This window comes from Euprymna scolopes, chromosome 1 (assembly GCF_053919585.1).
Source record: "Euprymna scolopes isolate OS-2025 chromosome 1, ASM5391958v1, whole genome shotgun sequence".
In the NCBI taxonomy this organism is placed as follows: domain Eukaryota; kingdom Metazoa; phylum Mollusca; class Cephalopoda; order Sepiida; family Sepiolidae; genus Euprymna; species Euprymna scolopes.
The window spans coordinates 80,626,456-80,654,414 of record NC_136482.1 but is presented as its reverse complement, the minus strand read 5'-3'; the positions used below and the strand labels follow the sequence as shown (position 1 = coordinate 80,654,414).

Sequence of the window (27,959 nt, the reverse complement as noted above, 5' to 3'; positions counted from 1 at the left end):
TCGAGACTCAGACACCAGTCACCATCGACTTTAAGGATCCAAAGATTTAATCAATGCGGCCGCTATATCTGTATAAAAGGGAGATAATGAACATAGTAAGCTTTAAAAAGTGTTAAATCTCTAAAAGAGAGATATCAATAACGAATGATAAAAATGCAATTCACTTGAACACCGAAATTGCACAGATCCGCCCATCGTTAGAAGTTGTATGTAATATTCTACTTAGTATCAAACAAGAATATATTTTTTCTTAGAATCCTTCTTTAACTAGAATTAACATTAGAATATCGCTTTAGTCGTGAGACATAAAAGAAGAAAGTCACCTTGAAAGATATATAACTCAGATTTGGAACCGTCTAGAATGCGGTGAATTGAATAAGTATCTGACAAGTCTCTTTTGCGCTATATCAAACAATATAATGCTATTTAATGCCGAAATAAATACGTGCTGCAAACGGTTAATTACTACTTTTATTTATGGCAGTGAAAGAGATTTCAGATTCATAACGTTGACTGAAAATGCATGATCCGATATGATTTGAACACGATCCTACAGTTTCCGAAAGTATCCATTAAGTCAATCACGTGCACATTCCTTATTAGATACAGTCTTTATCTTTTTAAATTTCTAGGCACATTACCGACTACAGAAAGGTGAAAAACTCGGTGTGTTCGAATCAAATCAGTTTCATCGCACAAATGTCATTTATAGATGTTGGCAACCTTCACATGATCCATCCCTTATGCACCTGATTCTAAAAATAATTGGGCAAACCAATGACAGCAATACAATCGGGTCGGTTAAAAATCATATCATGTTAATTCATAGGAATTTATATTACGATAAAAGCAATCTGAAGAAGGTCGGAGATTAACACCGCTGAAAAGTTATATATATTCTTAAAATGCGTTCATTTTATCTTTACGTCTCGCGATGAAAATTGTATTTTAAACTTGGACATGACAAAACGATGGACGCGTTGACCGAGCCATTTATGGAGGTGGATGAATCCAGAAATGCGCGCTTAACGATGAAAATGCTATTACAAACTTTGTATATTTTCCGTCTTTGTGAGTAGCTATCAATTGTTTAACATTATCGTCATTGTTATGCTATATGCTAAAATGGGGATTGGGCCTAAGATGTTAAATACTCTGATTAGTTCAGCAAGATCACGTGTTAGAAGAGAAGGCGTATTTGAAATAGTTTAGATTAAGCTAATAACTTGTTTAAGTACAGAGTATGTATCAGGTTTGCCGCCAAGAAAATCTCTGCATGAGTAACCTGAAAGCTCATGGGATTATACGTAACTAATAATCCGGCCGGTAAAAATTGGTTCGTAGGATAAATTGTGGCAAATCAGCCAACAGACTGAGCATCCCATAGAATGTGTATACGCACCTAAGAACATTGATAAAGAAAACGACCTAAAACATGTAAATACTGCAAATAATAACGATATCGCATCTCATGAATATCGCCAAATAATATCCGTTTGAAGCGAATAAAGTTTTCATCTAGTTAAAAAAAATGGTGAGTTTAATTACAAGTAAATGGTTATATGTTAAGGTAAAGGAAGTTATCCTATGAATGTATTAGACGACGTGGGCGTCTAAAAATAGTTTTACATTCGGAATTTTCGGGTCTATTGCAATTCAATGTAAGCGTGTTGAACACAAGATCTTGAGGGCAGGCAATGTGTCGACTATGTCCCAACTGGCACTCAAAGTAGTACTTGCAATTGGACTTGTAATCCGGAAAAAGACCCCACACAATATTCGTTGGGCAAGCGAAAGTTTCTCCAGGAGATACACCTGAAATACGACAGAAAGAAGATCGTTCTCATTCCAAGCCAACAGATAATTGCAAAAAATGGCTTCCTTTTATTATTATTATTATTATTATTATTATTATTATTATTATTATTATTATTATTATTATTATTTCTATATAGTATAGTAGATCAGTCTATTGCTCAACTTTTAGTGTAGAGAGTATCCATTCTACAATATCAATATCTGAATAGCCAGTTGTTCTTGGATATCGTACCACCACTTTCTTAAAATAAATCGGTTTAATTACTATCAGAAACTAATTATTCTAACAAAAAAAAGCCTTTTTAGTTAAATTTGCAAAGTAAATGAAAATTAACAGCATCTTTGTTATTAGCAGACAAAACAATTATAATGCTAATAAAAATACTACTTATAAACATTGCATTTAGTATTAACTAACAGGACCCACGTACCGGCATTGTACGGTGGAAATATGCCCCCCCCCACCTGTATAAAAAACAAACAAACTGCGGTCCAGTATAATAGCGTAGCCAAAATGAATGTAACGTGGCGAAGTACCGACGCATTATATATATATATATATATATATATATATATATATATATATATATATATATATATATATATATATATAATCGAGGTAAGATATTGATTAGAAATCAGATGAAAAATCCTGATAGATATTACTTTAAGTAATACTTTCAGGGCGATCCTAACCAGAAAGAAGAAGCTCAATATTTAAGAATAGAGCAATATATAACTTTAGTGGTTATATTTAAATTCTTAAAAAAACATATAGACACATATATTCGAATTAAGAATTTATTATTTGACAAAAGGAATATATAGAAGGGGGTTATGTTGATTTCCTTAATCCATAGATTTTCAATAATGGCTCATATCATCAGAGGAAATGAAATGCGGTTAGCAAAATGTTCAACTGTGAATAGACACTTATTTTGCTTTTCAGCACAAATATTGAAAATAGTTTTTTGAGTGGTGAATGATAATTACATGTAGATAATTTTAGGAAAAGGGAATTTGATACAACCTGGGCAGTCCATTATCGAAAGGGGTACGCAGAATATTGGTCCAGGAGAGAAGGCAGTAATCCCATATAACAAAAAAGCGTGGTTGCTTCTTATTGATTTTCCGAAATGGTATACGGGGCAGCCGTATTCGTTGGTGCGTTGAGTGTTTTGGTAGATGTAGTCCAAAATCTTTTAAGGTGTTGACACAGTGTATCATGTGTTGGATGGATATACCATTCCATTATATATATATATATATATATATATATATATATATATATATATATATATATATATATATATATACGAGTTCGATGCCTCCGTTTAGTCTTAAAAGACAATAGATACTCACTATAGGGGCAGCTGCGTGTGTAATTGTGTGACAAGGATTGCGCAACAACCCCCCACCACTCCTCTCCTGAATTGGCACTGCTTGAGTCCAGTGACAAGTCCAGGACGACTGGAAACAATGCCGAGATAAGAGGAGAGTACTTGGAAGCCACAAATGGTCACCCATATGTTACTTGCCAGGCTCATCATTGCTTAACTTCAATGATATCACGAGGAACTGGTGTGTTAAACGTGATTATGCCGTGTATATATATAAGAATTTATTGAAGAGTTTAGCTTCCAAATAATCGAGTATATTTTTTAATGATTTGTTCTGAAAAAAAATCTTAGGGAATATTATTAAAGGAAATATGTAGCAGAAATGCAATTATTAGCAAAAAATAAGTTTGTTTTATTTCGTTCAATAAATTTACCTATTTATCTTTGAATATTATAAAAAAACGCAACACCATTGTTGTTGTTGTCATTGCTGAAGGCGTCGACATTTGTTCAGGTTTTTAGGTAAAATCTTAATATAAGATTCACAAATATTTTGGAGCTACTGGACCTAATGTATGAATACATATACAATGCAGTGTGTTTTATGCTAAAAGAAATAAGTTTTGTTTATGTTTTGACAAAGGTCTTGTCGTTGTTGGAGAAGACAGTGGCAGTGTTATATATTATGTTACTAGGAAACATCTGAATATAAATTTCGCAAATATTTGGGAGCTAAAATAGTCAATATAAGTAATGCGTCGTTTTCAAACATCAGCAATGTACACGCAGTGTGTTAAATGGTATAAGAAGTCAGTTTTTTTTTAATGTTTTGACGAAGACTTCGCTGTCGTAAATATGTCTCTTAGTGCTGCCATATTGTAAGCGAATAATTTGATTCCGGAATATGAGAATTTTCAGAGCCCAGCCAATCAGAATGGATGAAATTAGATGATGGATACGTTATAATTTATTACTCGGAAATAAGAAAGATATCTCTATGCATATATTAGCCAGTTACGATCGGTGTAACATGTAGATGTGTTTCCGGTGACAAATGGTAACGGTGGTAAGACTAAACATTTGGATACATTATTATTCTCCACATTCAATTGTTTCACTTAATGTTTCAGTTGTTTTCATTATTGTTATTCGTTGTTCATTCCTCTGATTCCAATCTCCCCCATTCTCCTCTCAAAGTCTTTCGGAATTATTCCTAGTACCCCTACTACTATAGGTACTATCTTGATTCTTTTTAATCTTCCATATCCCTTTCAGCTCTCTGGCTAGCTCTGTGTATTTACTCCGTTTCTCCTTTTCTTTGGTATTTATCCTGTGGCCAGCTGAGACAGCAAAGTCTACGATTTCGCAGGACTTTTTTTTCTTGTTAATTATTACGACATCCAGTCTTCTTGCTTGGACGGGGTTATCCGTTTGTATGTCCATGCTCCATAGGATTTTGTGATTCTCGTTTTCAAGTACTGTTGCTGGCTTATGTTTGTAGCATTTTTCTGTGCGTTCGAAATGCAATTGTTTGCACAATTTCCTGTGTACTGCTCTTCCCACATGGTGTTCTTGTATTCCTTTTGGACTAGTTTGCTACATTCACTTACTATATGGTTTATCGTTTCGTCTCTTTGTTCACAGAGTCTGTCTTCATTGTTTTCTTGGATTTTGTCGATCTTTGCTTTGATGTGGTTGGTTCTTATCGAGTTATCTTTGCTGCGGCTATTAGGGATTCAGTTTCTCGGTTTACATGTCCTTTTTGCATACATGACTAAATGTTTTCGTTATTCTCATCTTTTGTCCTCCTTATAAATCTTCCATGTTGTTATTTCTCTTCCCACTTTTCTTTTCTTGTCTTATCCTTTGCCTCTCTGTTTTCTGTTTTATTGATTTTTTCCGTGTCTCTCGCTGCTATGGTTATTCTTTCAATGTTTTGCATTATGTATTTTTCTAGTTTTCTTTTAGTGTCATTCACACAGTCTTCCATACAAACCAGTCCCCTCCCGCCGTCTTTCCTTTTCATGTAGAGTCGGTCAACATCGTTCTTCGGGTATAGTGCGTTGCACATGGTCTTCTGATCAAAATGTCTCAGTTCTTTCTTTAGTTCACCCTATGAACGGTCCAGAGTATCTTACTAGTGATACTGCTCATGTATTTATACCTTTGATTAGGTTTATGCTACATAATTTAGTTTAAAGAAAGTTTCTTGTTCTCCTGATATATTCCTTTCCAATTCTCTCTTTCATTTCTGTTGCTTTGATGGTGTCTGCTTCCAGAACTCCCAGGTTATTTATAGGCGTCTTGTTCCTCTAGTGCCCTCATCTCCGTTTGGTTGGGTAGTTCCATGCCATCTGTCGTCTCCAGTTTTTCCTTTCTGATAACTAGTAATGTGTACTTTTCCATACCAAACTCCACTTGGATATTCTGGCTGAATATCCTGGTGGTATTTATTAATGTCCCTAGTTCATTTTCAGCTCTTGCAAAAAGTTTCAGATTATTATCATCAACATTATTATCATTATCATTATCATTATCATTATCATTATCATTATCGTTGTTGTTGTTGTTGTTGTTGTTGTTGTTGTTGTTGTTGTTGTTGTTGTTGTTGTTGTTGTTGTTGTTGTTGTTGTTGTTGTTGTTGTTGTTGTTGTTGTTGTTATTATTATTATTATTATTATTATTATTATTATTATTATTATTATTATTATTATTATTATTATTATTATTATTATTATTATTATTATTATTATTATTATTATTATTATTATTATTATTATTATTATTATTATTATTATTATTATTATTATTATTATTATTATTATTATTATTATTATTATTATTATTATTATTATTATTATTATTATTATTATTATTATTATTATTATTATTATTATTATTATTATTATTATTATTATTATTATTATTATTATTATTATTATTATTATTATTATTATTATTATTATTATTATTATTATTATTATTATTATTATTATTATTATTATTATTATTATTATTATTATTATTATTATTATTATTATTATTATTATTATTATTATTATTATTATTATTATTATTATTATTATTATTATTATTATTATTATTATTATTATTATTATTATTATTATTATTATTATTATTATTATTATTATTATTATTATTATTATTATTATTATTATTATTATTATTATTATTATTATTATTATTATTATTATTATTATTATTATTATTATTATTATTATTATTATTATTATTATTATTATTATTATTATTATTATTATTATTATTATTATTATTATTATTATTATTATTATTATTATTATTATTATTATTATTATTATTATTATTATTATTATTATTATTATTATTATTATTATTATTATTATTATTATTATTATTATTATTATTATTATTATTATTATTATTATTATTATTATTATTATTATTATTATTATTATTATTATTATTATTATTATTATTATTATTATTATTATTATTATTATTATTATTATTATTATTATTATTATTATTATTATTATTATTATTATTATTATTATTATTATTATTATTATTATTATTATTATTATTATTATTATTATTATTATTATTATTATTATTATTATTATTATTATTATTATTATTATTATTATTATTATTATTATTATTATTATTATTATTATTATTATTATTATTATTATTATTATTATTATTATTATTATTATTATTATTATTATTATTATTATTATTATTATTATTATTATTATTATTATTATTATTATTATTATTATTATTATTATTATTATTATTATTATTATTATTATTATTATTATTATTATTATTATTATTATTATTATTATTATTATTATTATTATTATTATTATTATTATTATTATTATTATTATTATTATTATTATTATTATTATTATTATTATTATTATTATTATTATTATTATTATTATTATTATTATTATTATTATTATTATTATTATTATTATTATTATTATTATTATTATTATTATTATTATTATTATTATTATTATTATTATTATTATTATTATTATTATTATTATTATTATTATTATTATTATTATTATTATTATTATTATTATTATTATTATTATTATTATTATTATTATTATTATTATTATTATTATTATTATTATTATTATTATTATTATTATTATTATTATTATTATTATTATTATTATTATTATTATTATTATTATTATTATTATTATTATTATTATTATTATTATTATTATTATTATTATTATTATTATTATTATTATTATTATTATTATTATTATTATTATTATTATTATTATTATTATTATTATTATTATTATTATTATTATTATTATTATTATTATTATTATTATTATTATTATTATTATTATTATTATTATTATTATTATTATTATTATTATTATTATTATTATTATTATTATTATTATTATTATTATTATTATTATTATTATTAGAGACAAAAGTGTCATGACGGCCAAGCAATTGGAACATAATTGTCCGGATTTGGTTGTTATTGACAAAGTCTAAAAAAAACTGGCAGGTTGCAGACTTCTCAGTACCCTGGGACAGGAATGTGAGAGAGAATGAGAATGAGAATGGGAGCAGTTATGCTCCATTGGCCTTGGAGATAAGGCGTATACACGGGGTTAAAACACAAATAATCACGGTCGTAATTGGTACGCTAGGAGTAGTATCAAGTCGTCTGGAAGGACAATTGGAAAAACTACAAATCCCCGATGTTTTAGGCGGCCTTCAGAACCTTGCTATTGTAGGTACCACCAACATCCTTAGGAAAACCCTTGATCTTTGAAGCTCTTTGTTCGGAGCCGGTATTGAGGGAAATCCGCTGGAAATGAATCCCATCCCTTTCCAGAGAGACGTTGATAAACGAAATCATCATCATCATCATCATCATCATCATCATCATCATCATAGAAACAGATGTGCAAAAATCTTTGTAGAAGATCCATTCACACTCACATCAGTTGACGTCACAATCTTTTCGTAATCTAAGTGTTTAAAGTTACTATGAAAATAAATTCCGGTTTATCCATAAACAATTTTTTTTTTTATTTTTTTATTTTTAACAATTGAATACAAATATGATTCAAATTTACGAACACTTATTGAATTAAATCAACCTCTTCTTAAAACATGAAAACCTGTCTCTCTTTCTTACGTTAATTTTGGTTAGGTATTATAGCAGCGATTAAGGGTTCTGATCCAGTTGGACGGGAACAAATTGATTTTTTTTTTACTTTTAAAAATTTCGCAATTTTTACAATGCCCATCAAAGATTCAGAGAATAAACAAATTCATTTTCTTTATGTAACAAGCTTTGTCAACAAGAAATGTAATTCGCCTCTCAAACTTTTAAACGGGAAAATGATTGAACGTAACTCAATATTTTAAAGGATTGTTTGTACAGCGATCACCACAGACTGAATTATTAAGGATGTTGATCAACTTTTTAACCTGAAATATTCTGTTGATAATTAAAAAAAAAAAAACAAACAAAAAAAAAAACGAGGCCAAATGTAAGACCAAATCTCGAAGAGAGACACATCATGTTAATAATGTTTGCCTTTTAGTGTAGTAGTTCACCTACTGCTGGCGATGCATTGATGTCATCTGATTAATCGATAACATGGAGATACGTCAAGAGATTGCCGCAGCGTGAACTAATTTGTTTACAAATATCACAAACACGCCTGTCGGGAGAGGCATACACGTGAGAGACGCTTCTACCACGCGCGATAAAAAGTGTAACGACTTTCACTTCTTATCTCGACAAAACAAAACAAAGCAGCAGCAGCAGCAGCAACAACAACAACAACAACAACAACAACAACAACAACAACAACAACAACAAAAATAACAACAACAACAACAACAACAACAGCAACAAAAGGCTCAAATTTCCCTTTTTCACAAACTCAACAAAACAACACTTTCATTTTCGACCGAGATTAATGTATATACAGTCAATAAATATCCCAGAAATTTTTGACGGTAAGAAATCCGACCAGAAATTAATTGTAGTCCTTTGCATGCTAAATGAGCTTATTCCAGCAACCTGCTCGTGTTTATTTGTGTTATATCCGCCAAATCTCCCGTAGGCGTAATTCCGTTTTTGTTATCACGGAGTGACGAGCTAAAAACATTCTACGACATACCTGTATAAATTCGTTTGAAGTGAGTGAAACTTATTGAGCAAATAGTTTTGTTTTGTTTACTAAAGTTGTTTTTCTTTTTGAATCATATATATTTTTTATATAATGTTAGTTCATAGGTTGCAGGAGTTGTTTGTTTCAATAAAAGGAGCGTTGTAAATGTGAGTGTTGTTCTTGTCATACTTATTCGTGTTATTTTTAGAGATACATTTTCCTATAGAGATACTGGAATTGAAAATACCCTATAAGACATAATCCATCTGGCACTTATTTTCGAAAATTAATAACAGAAAGCACGAAGTCCTCATCACCTCAAATTGCACTCCGTCACCCTTTATATTCAAATCGGTTCGAATCAAATCATTTCATCATTCACCCGCCCTGAATCAAACCGAATTCAAGGTTGGGAATTTAGTTTGAAAATGTTAAAAAAAAAAAACATATTGTATTTCTGATACAACTCGCGTATATCGCGCCTAAAAACTGCTCGGGTTGTGTCGAAAGCGCTAGTTAACATACAAGTGATAATTTTCGTTCATTTAAAATAAAAAACACAAAAATACGTGTTCACAAGAATGGAAGATACGATAATCGCTTTAACCGCCATCGATTTTGTTGAATAAAATATACTTTAATTAAATAATGAGTCTTAACTACACTCATTTTAGAATATAATCATTATTATAATAATAATTGCTTAATCATTTGATATTCGGTAAGCAAACACTTAAAATTAACGTTTTGATAAAAATAAAAATAGAAAAATAATTAATAGAAAAAAAAGCGAAAATTAATGGAAGATATGCAGAATAAAATATTGCCCCAATTTTTTTCTCTAATAACAAATGTTTTTTTTTAAATTTGAATCGAATTCAAAAGAAAATTTTGAAGTTTGTAAGATATTTCGAATACTCATCCAAAAACTGAATAAAAATAGAACTCCAGCTAAAAAGCTAATAGAATAAACTACACCCACAACATTCTCAGCAAGAACCCATTTTTTTATCACAAATGAAAAGAGCATTTTCGTGTGAATAGCGTAATGCGAATTTTTCATGAACAACGTTTCTTGTTGAACACTTTACTACTGTACTACTCTCCTGCAAACTACACCATGGTCATCTTCAAATTAAATATTAAATATTTGTCATGATACGTCCCCATAAGTAATTAAAATTTCTTCGTTTCATTCATTATCTTCCAACTTTTCGTGATATTTTTCATCATTTAACTTACAATCCATCCATCTCATTAATTTTGTTTGTTTAATTCATTTCCAATCATCTCATGATACGAGGGGCGTGCAATAAGTAATGCCCTTGACACACTTTCAGTTGTCTGATCTAGCTGAAATTTTGCATGTGCAATGATTTATATCTCTACGGGTTATGTAACAAATTACAGCTCTGAACTAATTGTGGTCTCTGTTTTACAGGTTTTTGAATTGAGTCAGGTGTGAAATGGAGCCTGTTGAATGTCGAGCAGTGATCCGGTTTTTGTATTTCAAAGGACGCACACCACAGGAGACTTTTGATGAAATGAAAGAAACATGGTAATAATGCCCCATCATATGACCTTGTAAAACGCTGGCATCGTGAATTCAAACATCGCCAGAAGTCTGTAGAAACAGCTACCAGACCTGGTCACCCCCATTCTGCCATTGATGATGCAGCTGTCCGTCAAGTTGAGACTGCTATTTTTGAAGATCGGCGCATTGCTATTCGCTAAATAGCCCAAGATATCAAGATTAGTACAGGGTCTGTGGAAACTATCATTCATGATCATTTGCATATGCATAAGGTGTCTGCCATATGGATTCCCAGGTTTCTCACACCATTCTAGAAGCGAGAACGCGTCGAGTGCTCGAGAATGAATTTGGAGATGTGCCAAGAAGATGAGTCAAAGTTTTTCAAAAGACTGATTACATAGAATGAAACTTGGGTCCATCACTATGACCCAGAGACCAAAGCCCAGTCAATGCAGTGGAAGCGCTTGGACTCACCACATCCAAAGAAGGCAAGGGTGCAGCCCTCTGCTGGCAAGGTCATGCTCACAGTCTTCTGAGACCAGGACGGAGTAGTGATGACAGATTTCCTGGTAAAGGGTACCACAATTACAGGAGTCTATTATGCTTCACTTTTGAGGAAATTAAGGGAAGCTATCAAAATCAATAGGCGGGGCAAGATCAGCAAAGACAACACTTGGTCCATAACTCGCATGTCGCCAGATCAGAAGAACGGGCGTGTGGTTATGAGATCCTCCCCCATCCTCCCTATTCTCCTGACCTTGCACCCTCTGACTTTCACCTCTTCCCAGCCATGAAGTTGTTTTTGAAAGAAAAGCTTTTCCCAGATGATGCAGCCTTGATTTCTGGAGTCATGTCGTGGTTGGAGAACCAACCTAGGGTGTTCTACAAAAACGGTCTCCAGAGCTGCATCAAATGATGGGAGAAATGCATAACTCTGAGTAGTTCCTATGTAGAGAAAGACTAATAACTGTGCCAATTTTCGTTGCTCTACTGCTATGGGAAGTGGGTCAGGGGCATTAATTATTTCACGCCCCTCGTATTCTTAATCGTTCAAGTAACACTCCATCTGTCTCAATAACTCTTAAAAGCGGATGATTTTGCCTTGTTAAATCGTGAGTGCGTATGAAAGAAGAAAATAAGTAAAACCAACTGCTCAATAACTCATATGTTACAAAACCGGAATTGACCAACAAGAATCTTAGCAAACTCTATTAAAACTACGGCAACCTTTTAAAACGTGAGCTAAACATATTTCGTATCATTCGGATCTGCTTTTAGATTAACGCCTTTTTTTAGTGGTAAGTCCAAATTAATTTTGAATTTAACAACATTTCAAAATTATCAATTCTTTTCTAAAAAAAAAAAAAGAAAACAAAAGAAAGAAAAACAGCGATTTTCAAACCGGTTAGTTTCCCCTATGAACAACACCAGCGATATCACATTAAGAAAAGTCATCTGATAGAAAATAATCAATACACATCGACAGAAAGATTTTCTCCGTCCACCTACCGGCCATGTCTAACATCCCCTTCGAACACGGAACAATTGTGATGGCGCATGTTCTGATTACGTTCGCATCCATAATTTTGTTATCTCTGCTAACGACCTCAACTTCATCTATTTGCGAGCATACCGAGAATGCAAACTAAATAAGTACCCAGCTCTTACGGATAGATATGCTTTTATGCTCTCCGTAGACACTTCAGGTTCCATAGGTTCGGAAACAGTATTCTTACTAGACTGGTTGTCTTACCAGACTGTGCAGGTTAAAATAACGTTATAACGAAATAGAAATCGTCTGCCTATTTCATACTCTCTCCCTCTTCCTTCCATCTCTCTTCCTCTCTCGCTCTCTCATCTTTCTCTGGTGAAAACTACTTCATAATTTTGTTAAGTCTTCATCATAAAACATAAACCGATTATTCTAATTTTACGAAAGTCCTTCCAAAAGTAAAGTCTTCTCTTCGGGAATCTTATTATACACAATAAAAAGCCACCACTTATTTGTAAGATAAAACTTACCCGTTGGTGCATAAGGGGTGGTCGTGATAGGTGGTGGTCGCCATGTACTCGTTTTTCTTGTTGCTATCGGAGTTGTTCCTCTTGATATAACTGTTGTTGTTGCTGTCGAGCTAATACAGACGACATTGTAGGGCCAATCGCAGACTTTAAGAAATTCATTAAACTTTGTGTTGGTCGGACAGGCCATCACGACTGGGATGTGGCCAATGCATCGAATGAACTTGTTGCATTGGCCGTTTGGGTGGAGTTGAAAATCTTGACATCGCCAACTGTAAGCAGTCGCTAAAAATAAAAAAAGAGAGTAAAAAGTAGAATTGGGCATCATTGAAGCTATATTAACCAAGTTTATTTTTCTTTTTAAATATTAATCGGTCGCAATGTACCAAGACCAAAAGACACTCGGAGAATAAGGGCTAATTAGATTGTCAATTTGATGATGAACAGCACTATAAGAGGATTTGAAATAAAAGGTTAAAGGGTAGAATTTGATTACTTAAGCTGATGACTCGACAAGTACTTAAAGACGACTTTGTTGCAGGTAGCGGGAAACGGTTCCGCGGTAATGTGTTCCACGACTAAGTTCTTGGAAATAAACCCAGTTTGTAGATGTTTCGTTTGGTTATAAGCACACAGAGAAAGAAAAGGGAGTTCTTTTAATAGTGCTAGTTACTAGTAATGTTTTACAGAAGGGATCAGAGATTGGAACTCAGTCGAGTATCTACCATGAAAATAACGATAGATTAGAGAATAACTAGTAATGTCGCTTTCGTGAGAAACACATTGTCGAAAAAAAGAGATCGTAGCCGACTAGATTGCGAAGTCAATTTTGTACTTCGTCACGGCATGAACAGATAATCTTCCCCAGGTGTTTTAACAGTACGCCATTTTAAGATATATTTGACTCTTATACAGGATAGGATTGAATCAGAGGCCGGGTAGAATCATCCAACTATTTTTCTCAGCGATCATGACAGCAGATTTGATGCAAGATTTGCATTTTTAGGTCTGGGGTGAAAGTTTATCAAGGCAAGGAACTTACTCAATAAAATAGTCGTTCTTTTCAACTGGGGGAAAAAGAGAATCCAAGCGTTGATGGTAAAAGGCTAGGCGCTTGATTTTAGTGGTTTTAAAAATAACCAGGCACGTTTCCACATTGTACCACGTGTCCCAGATCGGAAAATAGAAAATCAGCAAAGTCTTATCAACAATGTTCTTCAAAGTGCTGCCATAAATAGTTGAGTATTCTGCATGGGTGTCGATGAATGATTTCAGTTCAACATAGTCATGGTTGAGTGAATATTTTACAGCATGTAAATAGCCCCTCTCTTTTCTTCATCGTGGGCTCAAGCTACATGTTGGATAGCGGCCATCTCTATTCAAATCATGCGGTCAGATGTCTTTCGGACAGATTCATCATACTTAATGTCACTTTATATTATTTTCAAAGACTTGCCAAATGCTCCACAATGCAAGATAGAAACCGCAACCGACTAGGTTAGAACGCAAGCATACTAACCACATTTGCCTACAAATTAATAATTCGAAAGTGTTATATTTAGTGATGTAGAGAAGTTCAAGCGATTCTTACAGTTGTCTTTAAACACGTTAACTCTGCAGCATGTAAATTATTTATATGCGGGGGTTCTATGATCCTCACCAGATGAAAAAAACAGTTGAGTCTCATTGATCCATAAGTTGTCTCAATAAAGATAAAAACAAGGTATATCAAAACCCCAAATATCTCACTCCATCGAGAAATATACCGATACTTGATGGCTAACTGGCATAGTTTCCGAACCTTGATATCGAAACAATGTTTAAAAAGAATGCGTCCGATATAGCATCCGACAGAACTGATTGGTTAAATATCGGCATGGACAGCTACATATTCTCCAAGAAATTCCAACAGAAACTGAACAGCCAACCTTGGTACACTCCTGAATGTGCTGCCGTCATTGCAGATAGAAACCACAATTTCAATTGCTTTAAACGTAATAGATCTTTTGAAACTGAAGTCATTTTTAAAATTGCCAGCAATCACTGCAAAAGGATTATAGAAAACGCAAGAACCATTTGCTCAATACATCAAATCCAAAGTAGAAAAATATAGGATTGGTTCTCATGAGTTTTTTTTGCACCCCCCCCAAAAAAAAACACAACCCTGAACAGATGCGAGTTCTCTATCCCGACTATCATCAACGGGCGTGAGATTATTTCGTCATCATCTGAGAAAACCAAACTCTTTACCAAGAACTTTGTATCAAACTCAACCCTATCAAGGGCTTTACTCCTCGAATTTCCTCTCAAGACCGAAAATAATCTGAGCGACATCCACATATTTGTTTGTGATATTGCCATACTCATCAAGAATGCGAGCAAAAAACAAAACAAAACAAACAAAACTGGTCCTGGAAATATTCCAGTTATAACACTCAAAAAGCTTTAACCTGAACTAGCACCCATACTTGCAAAGCTGATCAACGATGCCTAAAGAGAAAATGCATCCCAACACACTGGAAAATCTCATTAGTTTGACCAGTATTTAAAAATACTGGAAATCGGTCTTTTGCATCTTAATACAGGCCAATTTTACTCAATACATCAAATCCAAAGTAGAAAAATATAGGATTGCGCACATGAGGTTTTTTTTTGCAAAAAAAAACAAAAAAAAACAAAAACAGACAAAAAAAACACAACCCTGAACAGATGCGAGTTCTCTATCCCGACTATCATCAACGGGCGTGAGATTATTTCTGTGTGTCATAAGCAAGTTGCTTAAATCCATGTTAAATCAAGAAATTGTGCAACCACCTCAACAAAAATAACCTATTCAGTGACAAACAATATAGTTTCCGTTCTTCAATATCTACAGCTGATATACTGACTGTAATTTCACATGGGATCAGTGAGTCTATCGGCGAGGGTTTCCTCTCAAAAGCAGTAGCCCTCGACATATCAAAGGCATTTGATAGGGTTTTCCATGAAATATGAAATATTTGGAAATGCCTTCTCAACCATCGAATCTTTTTCCCCCGTTTTTACAAGTAGTTGTCAGTTGGCAGAAGTCCGAAGCTCAGAGTATCGATGCTGGCGTACCTCTTTACCTTATCTTCATCAATAATCTTCAAAATTAGATTCTAAGTTCATTGATTGGGCCCACACTGTCTTCTTCATTGCAACCTCCCCCCTCTCTCTCTCTCTCTTTCTCTTTCTCTCTCTCTCTCTCTCTCTCTCTCTCTCTTTCAAAGATATGATATTACTAGCCTGAGTCTTTTCTACAAATACTATAATGCATGGGTTCGATCTATTCTGCCTTCATTCCAGCTCCTTTGACTAGTTCCTCTAGCAGTCTCCATTAATATCAATTGGTTGTTTTACTACCTCAGTGTAATGCAACTTCCTATTCCAGTAGCTTCTTTTCAGGGACTGTAAGGTTGTGAAATTCTCTTCCTGCTTACTGTTTTCCTTCTACTTACAGTCTTAGTTCTTCCAGATTAAGGTCAATAGGCATCTCCTGTTTTTGCAATAATCAGCGTTTGTTCTTGTTAGCTCCTTACATGAAGGGATTTCATGCCTTGTCTCGAACGATTATCTATCCTATTTCGTGACTAAAAGAACTCTTCTAGATATTATGTATGAAGGAGCCTTCGACGAAGGACGAGCAGTCTTTATGTAACATACCATGTTGTACTTCTGTGAATACATATTTTTGTAAATATACCACCGTGTGGTCTCATAATCGGTCATTCAAGTCCATAACATTTATGATGTCTAATGAACCTCTGTACAATAGCGGTGAAGCAGAAAGTGTTGGAACTCATTGATGTATCACAATCAAGTGTGCCCGTACATGGTGTTTTATTGTGCGGCATGAATGATTTGAATGAACAAATGCACTTTGAATATGAATCTATTTTAACAGTAATTATTTAATCAGTCAGAAATTGTTTCATAATCATATAAGAAAGATAAAAATAAGTGTAAGATTCTTCATTTGATCTTTTAAAAATTCTAGAAGACGAACTAATGGATTTCGTGTTCGACATATTTTAGATACCAATATCACAAAAATGTCTCGACCAGCGAAGATCAAAACGAAAATGCAAGATTATTCGATTGCAACATCCATTAAAGAAACAATATTGACTCCATAAGGAATTAGGCAAAAAAGGGGGATGTTATAGACTTTCATATCTACATGGATTTTTCTAGACATTATGTATAAAAGAGCCTTCGATGAATGGCGAGCAGTTTTTCTGTAAGATACTTTGTACTTCTCCAAATACATATTCTTGTAAATATACCACCGTGTGGTCTCATTGTTATCGGTCATTCAAGGAAGCAATATAAACCAATCAAATACATAACATAAAAATAAATTCATTACAAATAGTCGATCATAAATATGAAATAAATACGTGGTTGTTACATTTTATCGTGTGTAAAAGTCTCGCAAAGAAACAAAGAAAAAACTTCGACACATTTTTCTGTTAAATTAAAAATATTTATTGCTGGTCGTTTTTTCAAAGTCAACAGAATATGGTCGCATTCCTACTTTTCCATCTCTGGGTCAATTAACAATTTCTTAGTCTGCAGCTATAACCGCTGTTATGAACGTAATTCGTTCGACGCTTCACGGTCATCCGAGATCTTGCAAAGTTTCGGAGCGCTGACAAGTCTTGCATTTTGTTCAGAGTGTCTATCGCGCCGACACGCACTTTATCTCATCTTTTTGTTCTCTCTTCCTTCAATACTGATGTCTATATATCCATTTATTTCTGTGACGTCACGCTAGCCTCACGGCTTGATCATTTGCACATGCGCCAGTGACTTCGTTACAATATGAACACATCTATGTTGTCCCTATTTACTTGCCTCCCCATGGGGACAATATTAGACATAAGGTCGGTTTTTAATGTAGTTAAATTTCACATCTTCAAAATGAACTGATTTCTGTATTAGAACAACAACAACAACAAAAAAATGCCTCAGGCTAAGAGAATTTCTCCTACACTGGCCGAGGACAGAAATCTTGAAATGCATTATCAGAACAGATACTACATTTTGCTTTTAGCCAAAAGGCAAAGCAGTATTTTTTCGTCCGAAAAGTTCTCATATCAGCTGCAATTTACAGCTAGATGGTGGATGGATCATGAGGTGAAATAGTAAATTGGTATGACTCAGCGTGCTACGACGTTTTTGACCGGCTTGGTTCAGTTGTCCGAATTGGTTTCCTTAATTCTTTCTAGGATGAGGTACTCACGAGAAGGACACGTAAAAAATGTCAATATCTATGAATAAAAGTGGTGCTATAAAATCAACTGGAATCGAATTTGGCGCACTCAGATCGTAAGACCGCCTCGTTATCTAATTTATCAAAATCATCGCCGACAAGATATGTGAAATATAGAATGCAAATAGAGCGCAATCACGTTGACACACCGGTTCCCGCTAGATCACCGAAGTTAAACAACGATGAGCCTGGCCAGTACCAGATGGGTGACCATTTGGAAAGGCTGGGCGCTGTATGTTCCGTGCCGAGTCGTAGAAATTTCCAAGTTGGTATCTGGGGGCGCGTTTAACTCACAGAACGAGATATACCTCCCGAATCAAGATGGAAAGCAACGGAAAACTACCGTCTTTACTTGTTTTCCCGAGATTACCATGGCTCTACAATTTGGAGAGACGTGGTCGTCGACGCAATTAAAAACAGCAGAGCCGCTGCAATTGCAAGAATGTAAAGACATATACTAATTTAGGTAACTCTTTATGCTGTAGAAAACATAAGAATATTCAAGATCTAAATTAGTCAAATCCGTGATGACATATTATGTATAACTTACAGATTATTTTTTTATATAATCCTTTATTACTCATTTGTTTATTGTGATAAAAAAGGCAATAGTAAACATTACAAAAACGAACTTTAAAAACTCTTATCTAAAAATAAATCATCGTTACTATTGAATAGTGAATATTGATAGTCGAAGAAGTTTTCACATGGAGAAGTCCTCAGGCAATCTGGCTAAAACAGTATGCATTCACTTCTAATTCATCCAAATTTGTAAATTAGCTTCCAGACAAGGAGCAAAATGTTCTCGATGACCATGCCTAATATTGATAAGGCACTCGTACGAGTACGCTAGAAATTATGGTTTAACTTTCCTTACCCCTGCATGTCTGGCGGGGTATGTTCACGCATGTTTCGTTCAACTTTTAAGATTACACACATAATTCCCTTTCATGTGTAATAGTAAAGGTCAAAAGCAGTAAGAGTGTAATATTAGGGTTTAGTATAAGTCGGACTAATGCAAACAAGTAATAAAGTAGAAAGAGAAGCGAAGGGGACGTTACGTAACGTGTTGAGAAGGGTTTCTTTTTAATGACCATGTATCATATCGCCTCTGTAATCTAAAGATAATCTCAGTCTTTTAATACATGAGGATGTGCTTAAAAGCCAAAAATCAGTTGCCAAATAGTTACCGTATATTTTCGGTGTATAAAGCGACCGTCAAATAAGACGAACCGCAAAATTGGAGCAAATTTTAATAAATTTATCATATTTCGATTGTATAAGACGACTGCTAAATCACGAAACCATGTTTGTTTAGTCCTCAGATTGCAACACCCGGTACCTTGTGAAATATTGTTTTTTAAAGATGATTTTCTAACTTTAGAGGCGTCTTATACGCCGAAATATACGGCAAGTTCCAAATTCTTTCAAATTTCAAAGAGTCACAAAAGGGCAAATTTTTGAAACTATAAACAAAAGACTAAACTAGCCGACTTATCTATATATCTATAAAAATGAAAGTGTCTGTCTGTCTGTCTGTCTGTCTGTGTGTCTGTTTACATTTCCTTACACAATAACACCGTCAACTTTCAGTCTACAGATTCGAAATTTGATATATAAGGTAGTGAGATTTGGGAACATCTTTATAATCCGTTTTCGGCCAGAAATTTGGCTGTTAAAGGGTCAAAGTTCAACGATTTTTACCTTTGAGAACTCTATCAAACTCCTCCCCCAATTTTGGGTCTAAACACTTGAAATTTTAGACATAAGTTCCTTGGACATGGATCTAACTTAATAACTTCATTTGAGCCCAAAACACTAAATGTTAAGAGGTAATAATAGGGGTCAAAGTTTTAAAAAATTGACCTCTGCCAAATTACTAAAGACATTTTCTGGTCTAAACATTTGAAATTTTGCATAAAGCGTATTCAGAGATAGGGTCAGCTTTTTGATAGGTTTGGGTCGAAAGTTTATGTTTGCATGTCTGCCTAAAACTTTCCACAGAGGCGACGGATTTTCACAAGATGAGTATCGTTTTGAAGCTCGACCCTTCAGACGACAAATACCGAAAAATTGGCTAAAAACATTAATTTCTTCACCCTAAACTAGGCACTTTTCTACAGGGAGAGACTGCTTTTTCGCCGATATTTTCGAAAGTCATCCCCTCTTTTGGATTGCCTTAATTTAAACCAACGTAACTTCCGGTTTGGCGGTGGTTGTAACGGAAAATACGTTTTCTCCACGTTTTTTTCCTCCTTCGCGTTACGGGTTCGAGCCTGCCTTCCTACTACCACTTTTTTTTTTTTGCTCAGCACACACCTCCAAACACCCGAAACCCATGCTAGTATATCTATAAAAGTAAAAGTGTTTGTCTATCTGTGTGTCTTTTCGTGTGTCTCTGCGGTCTCTACCAAATTACTTAGACAATTTCTGGTCGAAACATTTAAAATTTTACATAAAGGGTATTCAGAGATAGGGCAAGTTTTTTAATCGGTTTCGGTCGAAAATTTAAGCTACCAATATATAAATGTATGCATGTGTGTTTGCATGTCTGCCTAAAACCTTTGACATTTTCACAAGAGTAGTATCGTTTTGAAGCTCGATCTTTCGTACGACAGATATCGAAAGATTGGCTAAAAACATTAATTTCTTCACCTTAAACTGGTCACTTTTCTACAGGGAGAGGTCGCTTTTTCCGCCGAAATTTTCGAAAGTCATCCTCTCTTTTCGATTGTCTAGCCTTAATTTAAACGTACGTCACATCCGGTTTGGCGGTGGTCATAACAGCAAAGACGTCACATTGATTTCACGTTCTTTTCCTCCTTCGTAGTACGGGTTCGAACCTGCCTTCCTACTACCACTTTTTTTTTTGCTCAACATACACCTCCAAATATTCCGGGAATGCCGGGCTCCCAGGCTAGTCTATCTATATATCTATAAAAGTGAAAGTGTTTGTGTGTCTGTGTGTCTGTCTATGTACATTTCCTCACGCAATAACTCTGTCAATTTTCAGTTTACAGACTCGAAATTTGATATACAGGATATTGACATTTGGGAACGTCTTTGTAATCCGTTTTCAGCCATAAATTTGTCTGTTAAGAGGTCAAAGTTTAACGATTTAGCCTTTGAGAACTCTAGCAAACTCCTCCGACAATTTTGAAATTTTAAATATAGGTTCCTTGGACATGGATCTAACTTAATAACTTAATGTGAGCCCAAAACAATAAATGTAAAGGGGTCATAATAGGGGTCAAAATTTAAAAAAAAAATTGACCTCTGCGGTCTCTACCAAATTACTCAGACAATTACTGGTCTAAACATTTGAAATTTTACATAAAGTGTATTCGGAGATAGGGCAAGCTTCTTAATCGGTTTGGGTAAAAAAATTAAGCTACCACTATATAAATCTATGTATGTATGTTTGCATGTCTGCCTAAACCTTTCGACAGAGGCGACAGATGTTCACAAGATGAGTATCGCTTTGAAGCTCTACCGTTCAGACAATAAATCCCGAAAAATTTAATAAAAACATTAATTTCTTCACCCTCAATTGGGCACTTTTCTACAGGGAGGGGTCGCTTTTTCCGTCGATATTTTCGAAAGTAATCCCCTTTTATCGATTGTTTAGCCGTAATTTTTACCTACGACATTTGCAGTTTGGCGGTGGTCGTAGCAGCAAAGATGTCACGTATTTTTACCGTTCTTTTCCTCCTTTGCAGTACCGGTTCAAGCCTGCCTTCATACTACCAGTTTTTTTGGGTTTTTTTGCTCAATACACACCACCAAACACCCGGGCAACACCGTGCTGAAATGCTAGTATATCTATAAAAGTGAAAGTGTCTGTCTGTGTGTTTGTATGTGCGTCTGTGTGCCTGTCTGTGTACATTTCCCTACACTGTCAATTTTAAGTCTACACACTCTTAATTTGATATACAGCGTATTGACATTTGAAAACATCTTTGTAATCCAGTTTCGGCCAGAAATTTGGCAACTAAGGGGTCAAAGTTCAACGATTTGACCTTTGCGAACTCTACCAAACTCCTCCGCCAATTTTGGGTTAAACACTTGAAATTTTAGGTATAGGTTCCTTGGACATGGATCTAACTTAAGAACTTGATTGGAGCCCAAAACTATAAATGCTAAGGGGTCATAATAGGAGTCAAAGTTTAAAAACATTTACCTCTGCGATCTCTATCTGGTCTAAACATTTGAAATTTTACATAAAGTGTATTCAGACATAAGGCAAGCTTTTTAATCGTTTTACTTTTTTTGCTGAAAATTTGGCTTCCAAGAGGTCAAAGTTCAAACGATTTTAACTTTTTCGGTCTCTAGCAAACTATTAAACCACTTTTGGGTCTAAACATTTGAAGTTTTGCATAAAGGATATTCAGACATGCAGCAAGCTTTTTAATCCATTTGGGGGCGAAAATTTGGCTGGCAAGAGGTCAAAGTTTACAGAATTGACCTTGGCAGACTCTACCAAACTCCTCCACCAATTTTGGGTCTAAACACTTCAAATTTAAGTTGTAGGTTACTTGAACAAGGGTCAAACATTTTAATTCTATTTGAGCTCAAAACAATGAATGTTAAGGGGGTCAAAATTGGGGTAATTTTTTTAAAAAATTGACCTCTGCGGTCCTTACCAACTTTTACCTATGGTAGTTTAGGAAGCCTATTATATAGAAAAGCATTTTTTTTTACACGGTGGTCACCACTTATCAAGGGCCGGAAGTCACTCAGGGATAAGGGTTATTGCAAGTACAGTACGTTAGTGTGGAGATTTGATGAAGTATTTACTTAAAGGGGCGGTTCATTAGGAATTTGTTAACGTTGGACTTGAAGACATCCATGTTGTAGTCAGGTGGGAAGCAGGCAGACGGAACAGAGTTCCACAGGCGTGCAGTTCTAAGAAAGAAGCTTTGTTCATGAAATCCACGTTTGGATTTAGGCACAGATAGAGAGTGGAGTGAATTTTTGACAGTGGATTCAGCTAGACGGGTGTTTTTCGTGAAAAATTGGCGAGGAGCGACCAGAGATTGTTCAGATGAGCACCTGCCATGGAAATAACGATAAAACAAGGATAGGCTCGCAACGTCTCTTCTGTGGGAGAGAGGTTTCAGGGTAGAGAAAAGGGCACCCCCAATAAGCCACGAGATCTAATTTGTACTCTATCAAGGCAGGATAGGCTGTTTTTAGCAACTCCTGCACAAATGTGGCAGCAGTATTCCATCCTTGGACGTACTTGGCTTTTATATAGATAGAGAATTGCATCAGTAGTGAGATATCTTCTGGAGCAGTAGAAGGATCCCACCATCTTTCCAGCGACCTTGGCAACAGACTTGATGTACGTGTTCCATTTCAAATTAGAAGTAAAGGTCAAACCCAGAAGCTTGTCAAAACACGGGGCCTCTCCCAGACGAGAGCCATCCATCCCAATTGATGCCAGATGGGGATCAGAGTGTTGATGATGTAAGGATAGGAGTTTGGTTTTAGATGCATTAAAGGTAACCAGCCACGTCTTCCCCCACTGAACCACGCGCTCGAGATCAGAGGAGAGAGAATCAGAGAGAACTTTGTCAGTTACAGCCTTTGATGTGTTGCCGTAGATGGTCGTATCATCAGCATAGATGTCAACGAATGATTTAAGTATGTGTTTAGGGAGGTCATTGATGTAGATCAGGAAGAGAGTTGGGCCTAGGATTGACCCCTGAGGGACTCCAGCATTAATACTGCAGGCCTCTGATTTTTGTCCATCGACCACTACTCTTATGAGCCTATCGGAGAGAAATGATTTAATGATGGAGAAAACATTTCCAGTTATACCATAGCTGGAAATCTTGTGAAGTAGACCCTTATGCCATACCTTGTCGAAGGCCTTTGATATGTCAAGAGCAATTGCCCTAGAAAGGAAGCCTTTGTCAAGAGATTCACTAATCCTATGAGATATAACCGTCAGCATATCTGCGGTAGATCTTGCAGAGCGGAAACCATATTGTGTGTCACTAAGAAGGTTGTTTCTGTTGAGGTGGTTGACTATTTCTCTATTTAATATGGATTCCAGCAACTTACTCATAACACACAAGAGACTTATTGGTCTGTACTGAGAGGGAGATGACTTATCACCTGAATTCTTAAATACAGGGAAAACTGATGAGGTTTTCCAGGGAGTCGGAAAGCACTTCTCCTTAAGGCAGCGCTTAAACAGTTTCGTAAGTATGGGAGCAAGTTCTGGTTGGAGCTTTTTTAACACTATAATTGGGATGCCGTCAGGGCCAGTTGCTTTACTGGAATCAGCATTACCATACATATGCACACTTTCTAGTATATACATATGCACATAAAGTTGTGAACAGTATATAGGCCCGACCAAAGCCGGACTGAACTGCTAGTTTACAAATAAATCTAAATGTTACATGATAAGGGCTGTCCCCTTTTCATGTAAGTATAAAAATAGAGAAATTTAGTTAAAATGAAAATGAAATAGCATAGACGAAATTCGAACCTCGTAATTTAGGTTTAGAAATAGATTACGAGAGAGAATTAGCAATGGAATGTAAAACAAACCATTGTTTAGATACGAAATAAAATAGTTTCAAGAAAAGAATGTGCACTGTCAATTTTGTTATGAAAATTCAATTGAAAGAATGCAGCTACAAGATAATTTAATAAACATGTTTTTAACATATTGGAAATATAGGTTACTGAGAATATAGGTTAAAATTCCTTTTGTAAACAAAGGAAAAAGTTTTGGACGCGCATGTCCAGAACACGTGAAAGAAGACACATGTTTTAACATGTGTATGACGTCATGGAAAAATGGGAAGTTCTAGATATAGTTAGAAAACTTTAGAGTTAAGTAAGGAGAAACTGGGAGAAACTTAGAGGGAGTTTGAGAACGACAGACGATAGTCTGCAGTTTGGGATTCGAACGTCTAGAAGCGAGACGGTTACTTTTGAAACTTAATATGTGAAGCTTTGAATTCTTGATGATGAAAACCACGGCCGGTCGTGAGAAGAAATAAGCCCATCATGTGTTTTTATAAACGTCGTCTTTGTGTTGTAATTCGACCAAAAGGTAAAGTGAAAATTGTTATTATATGTCCATATAACTGTGTTATAAAATGTCTTGACATACGCATCTTACATACACGTCTCTACATCTCATATCTACACTAAGACTGTCTACACAAAGTCTGAAGACTGTCTCTTCACTCTAAGAGCTTCCTTCATTACACGTCTAAGTATGAACGTTTATATATATATGAATATCTTCATAACAACAATACATCCCTCAACAACATCACTTGTAATAAGACTCTCTTTTCATAACACGAACAATCTCTTCATAACAGAAACAACGACATGCTTTATAAAACGAACAATCACTCTTACAACAATCTCTCTACAACATCTAATCTCTCTTACAAAACATCTCTCTAAGACTCTAAGACTGTGCTTCTAATAAGACTCTCACTATTATTAAGAAAACCTATATGTAACATAAATGCATTGTAGTGGATTTAATTTCACAAATTATTTTTAGATAAATGTTTTAAAAAGTTTGTTTTGTAATGTATACTATTCCATTTTTATTATAATAAACAATCGAGCAATAGAGGATTATGTTAAAAAATAATAATCTTTAAGTCAAACATAATAAAAACACACACATATACATAAGAAGTAGTTACACAGTTGTATGAATATACTAGCTCAACTCTACCTGACCAGTGCTGCCTGGTATGCAGTGAAATCATGTTAGTTAATCATTTTTATTTGTTTGCATATTTTAAAATTTATACAGAGAAGGAAATAAAATTTTAGTTTGGACAAGAATAAATATTAAAAAAAACTATTGCGACGTACGTGAGTGTTAATAAGATGGTGAAATCATGCAAACAATTATTCGTTAGAATCATAATTTGATATGTCAGCTTCGACTTCGGTCCTACTTTTAAAATCAAACAATATATTTTGTATCCTAGATAGGTTTGAAAATTTACAGTTATCAATAATTAAAGAAATATTTTCTTCGTTTAAGGTCAGTTGAAAAATGAATAAAACGGAACGTACTATCCTCCTGATCTCTTGAGAAAATGCGAGAATGCAAAGAAAGAATATGTGCACTTACCAAATATTGGCAAAAGTAAAATCTTGAAGAGCATCCTAGGCGAGAGACAAATCGGTTGCTTTAAAATCATAGCTCGCGAGAGAATGAAAGGCGGTTTCAACATTGAGAGTAGCTCAAACAAAACGGTTTTATTTGAGACTTTTTTTTGTATTTGATCAGTTATCTTCAAAAATAATATTTGTTTGATTTATTTTATTTTTGACGTTTCTTTTCATTTTTATATGTTCTCGTCCATTATTTTCTCTCTCTTTCTTTCTCTTAAAAGAGACGTGAGAGAGTGTTTCTTTATTTTGTCTTTCCGTTTATTTCTGATTCGTTATTTCTTTCTCTTCCCCAGCTCCCTCTTTTCTTTTCCTTACTTTTTTTCACACATATTCAGTATTTTCGTTTTTTTCCCTTTAATCTCCACACTATCACAAAGGCGCCTATTGTTGTCGTGTCCTTCTATCATATGGTGTTAGTTTGTTAAATCAACCTCTCTCTCTCTCTCTCTCTCTCTCTCTCTCTCTCTTTCTATATATATATATATATATATATATATAGAGAGAGAGAGAGAGAGAGAGAGACAGAGAGAGAGAGAACTAACCGAAAAACAATTCCATACACTGCCCACCAGCACGACTGCACTTGAAACAGAAGTTGAGTAGCCATAATATATATATATATATATATATATATATATATATATATATATATATATATATATATATATATATATATATATATATATATATATATATAGTGTATGGGATTGTTTTGGGGTTAGTTCGTTTCTATCACTGAATGAGTTTCACGTTTCACGTGGCTTGCATATAATATTTGATATATTGATAACAAAAGAGTGGTCCGTTATCTGCGCACTGACTACTGAACCATACATACATACATACATACATACGTAATGCATTGACAAAAAAGGTATTTGCAAAAATATAGAAAAGGAATTCTACAAAATTTATTTTTAGAAGAGTTGGTTGGTGTCTTGTTATCATAATATTTAGATGCTGGTGTTTAAAAGATAGGTTGATAAATTTCTACATAATATTAAATATTGAGTTAAGTGAAATTTTCCCAGAAGTTTCAAGCGCAACGTGTTCACTTGGTGATGTTAAAGAAACAGGAAGCCACTAGTCTGGTGTGCCGAATGAGCAGAGATCTTTATATTACATTGAACCGACAGGGAAAAAGAGAGAGAAAGACAGAGACATTGGCTTTGAATAGCGGCTCTTGCTTTCCCTGTGGGGGACGTTAGATTTTTCATGCATGTGTTGCAGCATTGCAGACTGGTAATTGTGACTATTAATGTATTTTTTGTTCGATACTAACGCCTGCTCTCCCTTTGTATATGATTAAATATCGGCTTACATGTTACGTATATACTCCGTGCGTTTTTATTCGACAAACGGTCTAAATTAACACACACACACACACACACACACACACACACACACACACACACACACACACACACACACACACACACACACACACACATATATATATATATATATATGTGTGTGTGTGTGTGTGTGCGTGTGTGTGTGTGTGTTGGGACGATTAATCGGAATCGGGAATAAAAAAATAATAACTTCTACAGCTATTTTGACTCCATGTTGGCATATACAAG

At 33.7% G+C, this 27,959-nt stretch overlaps 1 protein-coding gene across 1 annotated transcript; it reads right to left on the bottom strand.

Moving 5' to 3' along the window:
• Window positions 1-30: 30 nt before the first annotated feature.
• Window positions 31-26,534, bottom strand: LOC145280617 (uncharacterized). The gene is made up of 4 exons (XM_080132169.1): window positions 26,333-26,534; window positions 12,909-13,190; window positions 1,630-1,815; window positions 31-68 (listed from the first exon to the last, which is right to left on the bottom strand). The coding sequence occupies exons 1-4, from the start codon at window positions 26,433-26,435 to the stop codon at window positions 31-33; spliced, it is 609 nt and encodes a 202-aa protein (XP_079988295.1). The 5' UTR covers window positions 26,436-26,534.
• Window positions 26,535-27,959: the final 1,425 nt, after the last annotated feature.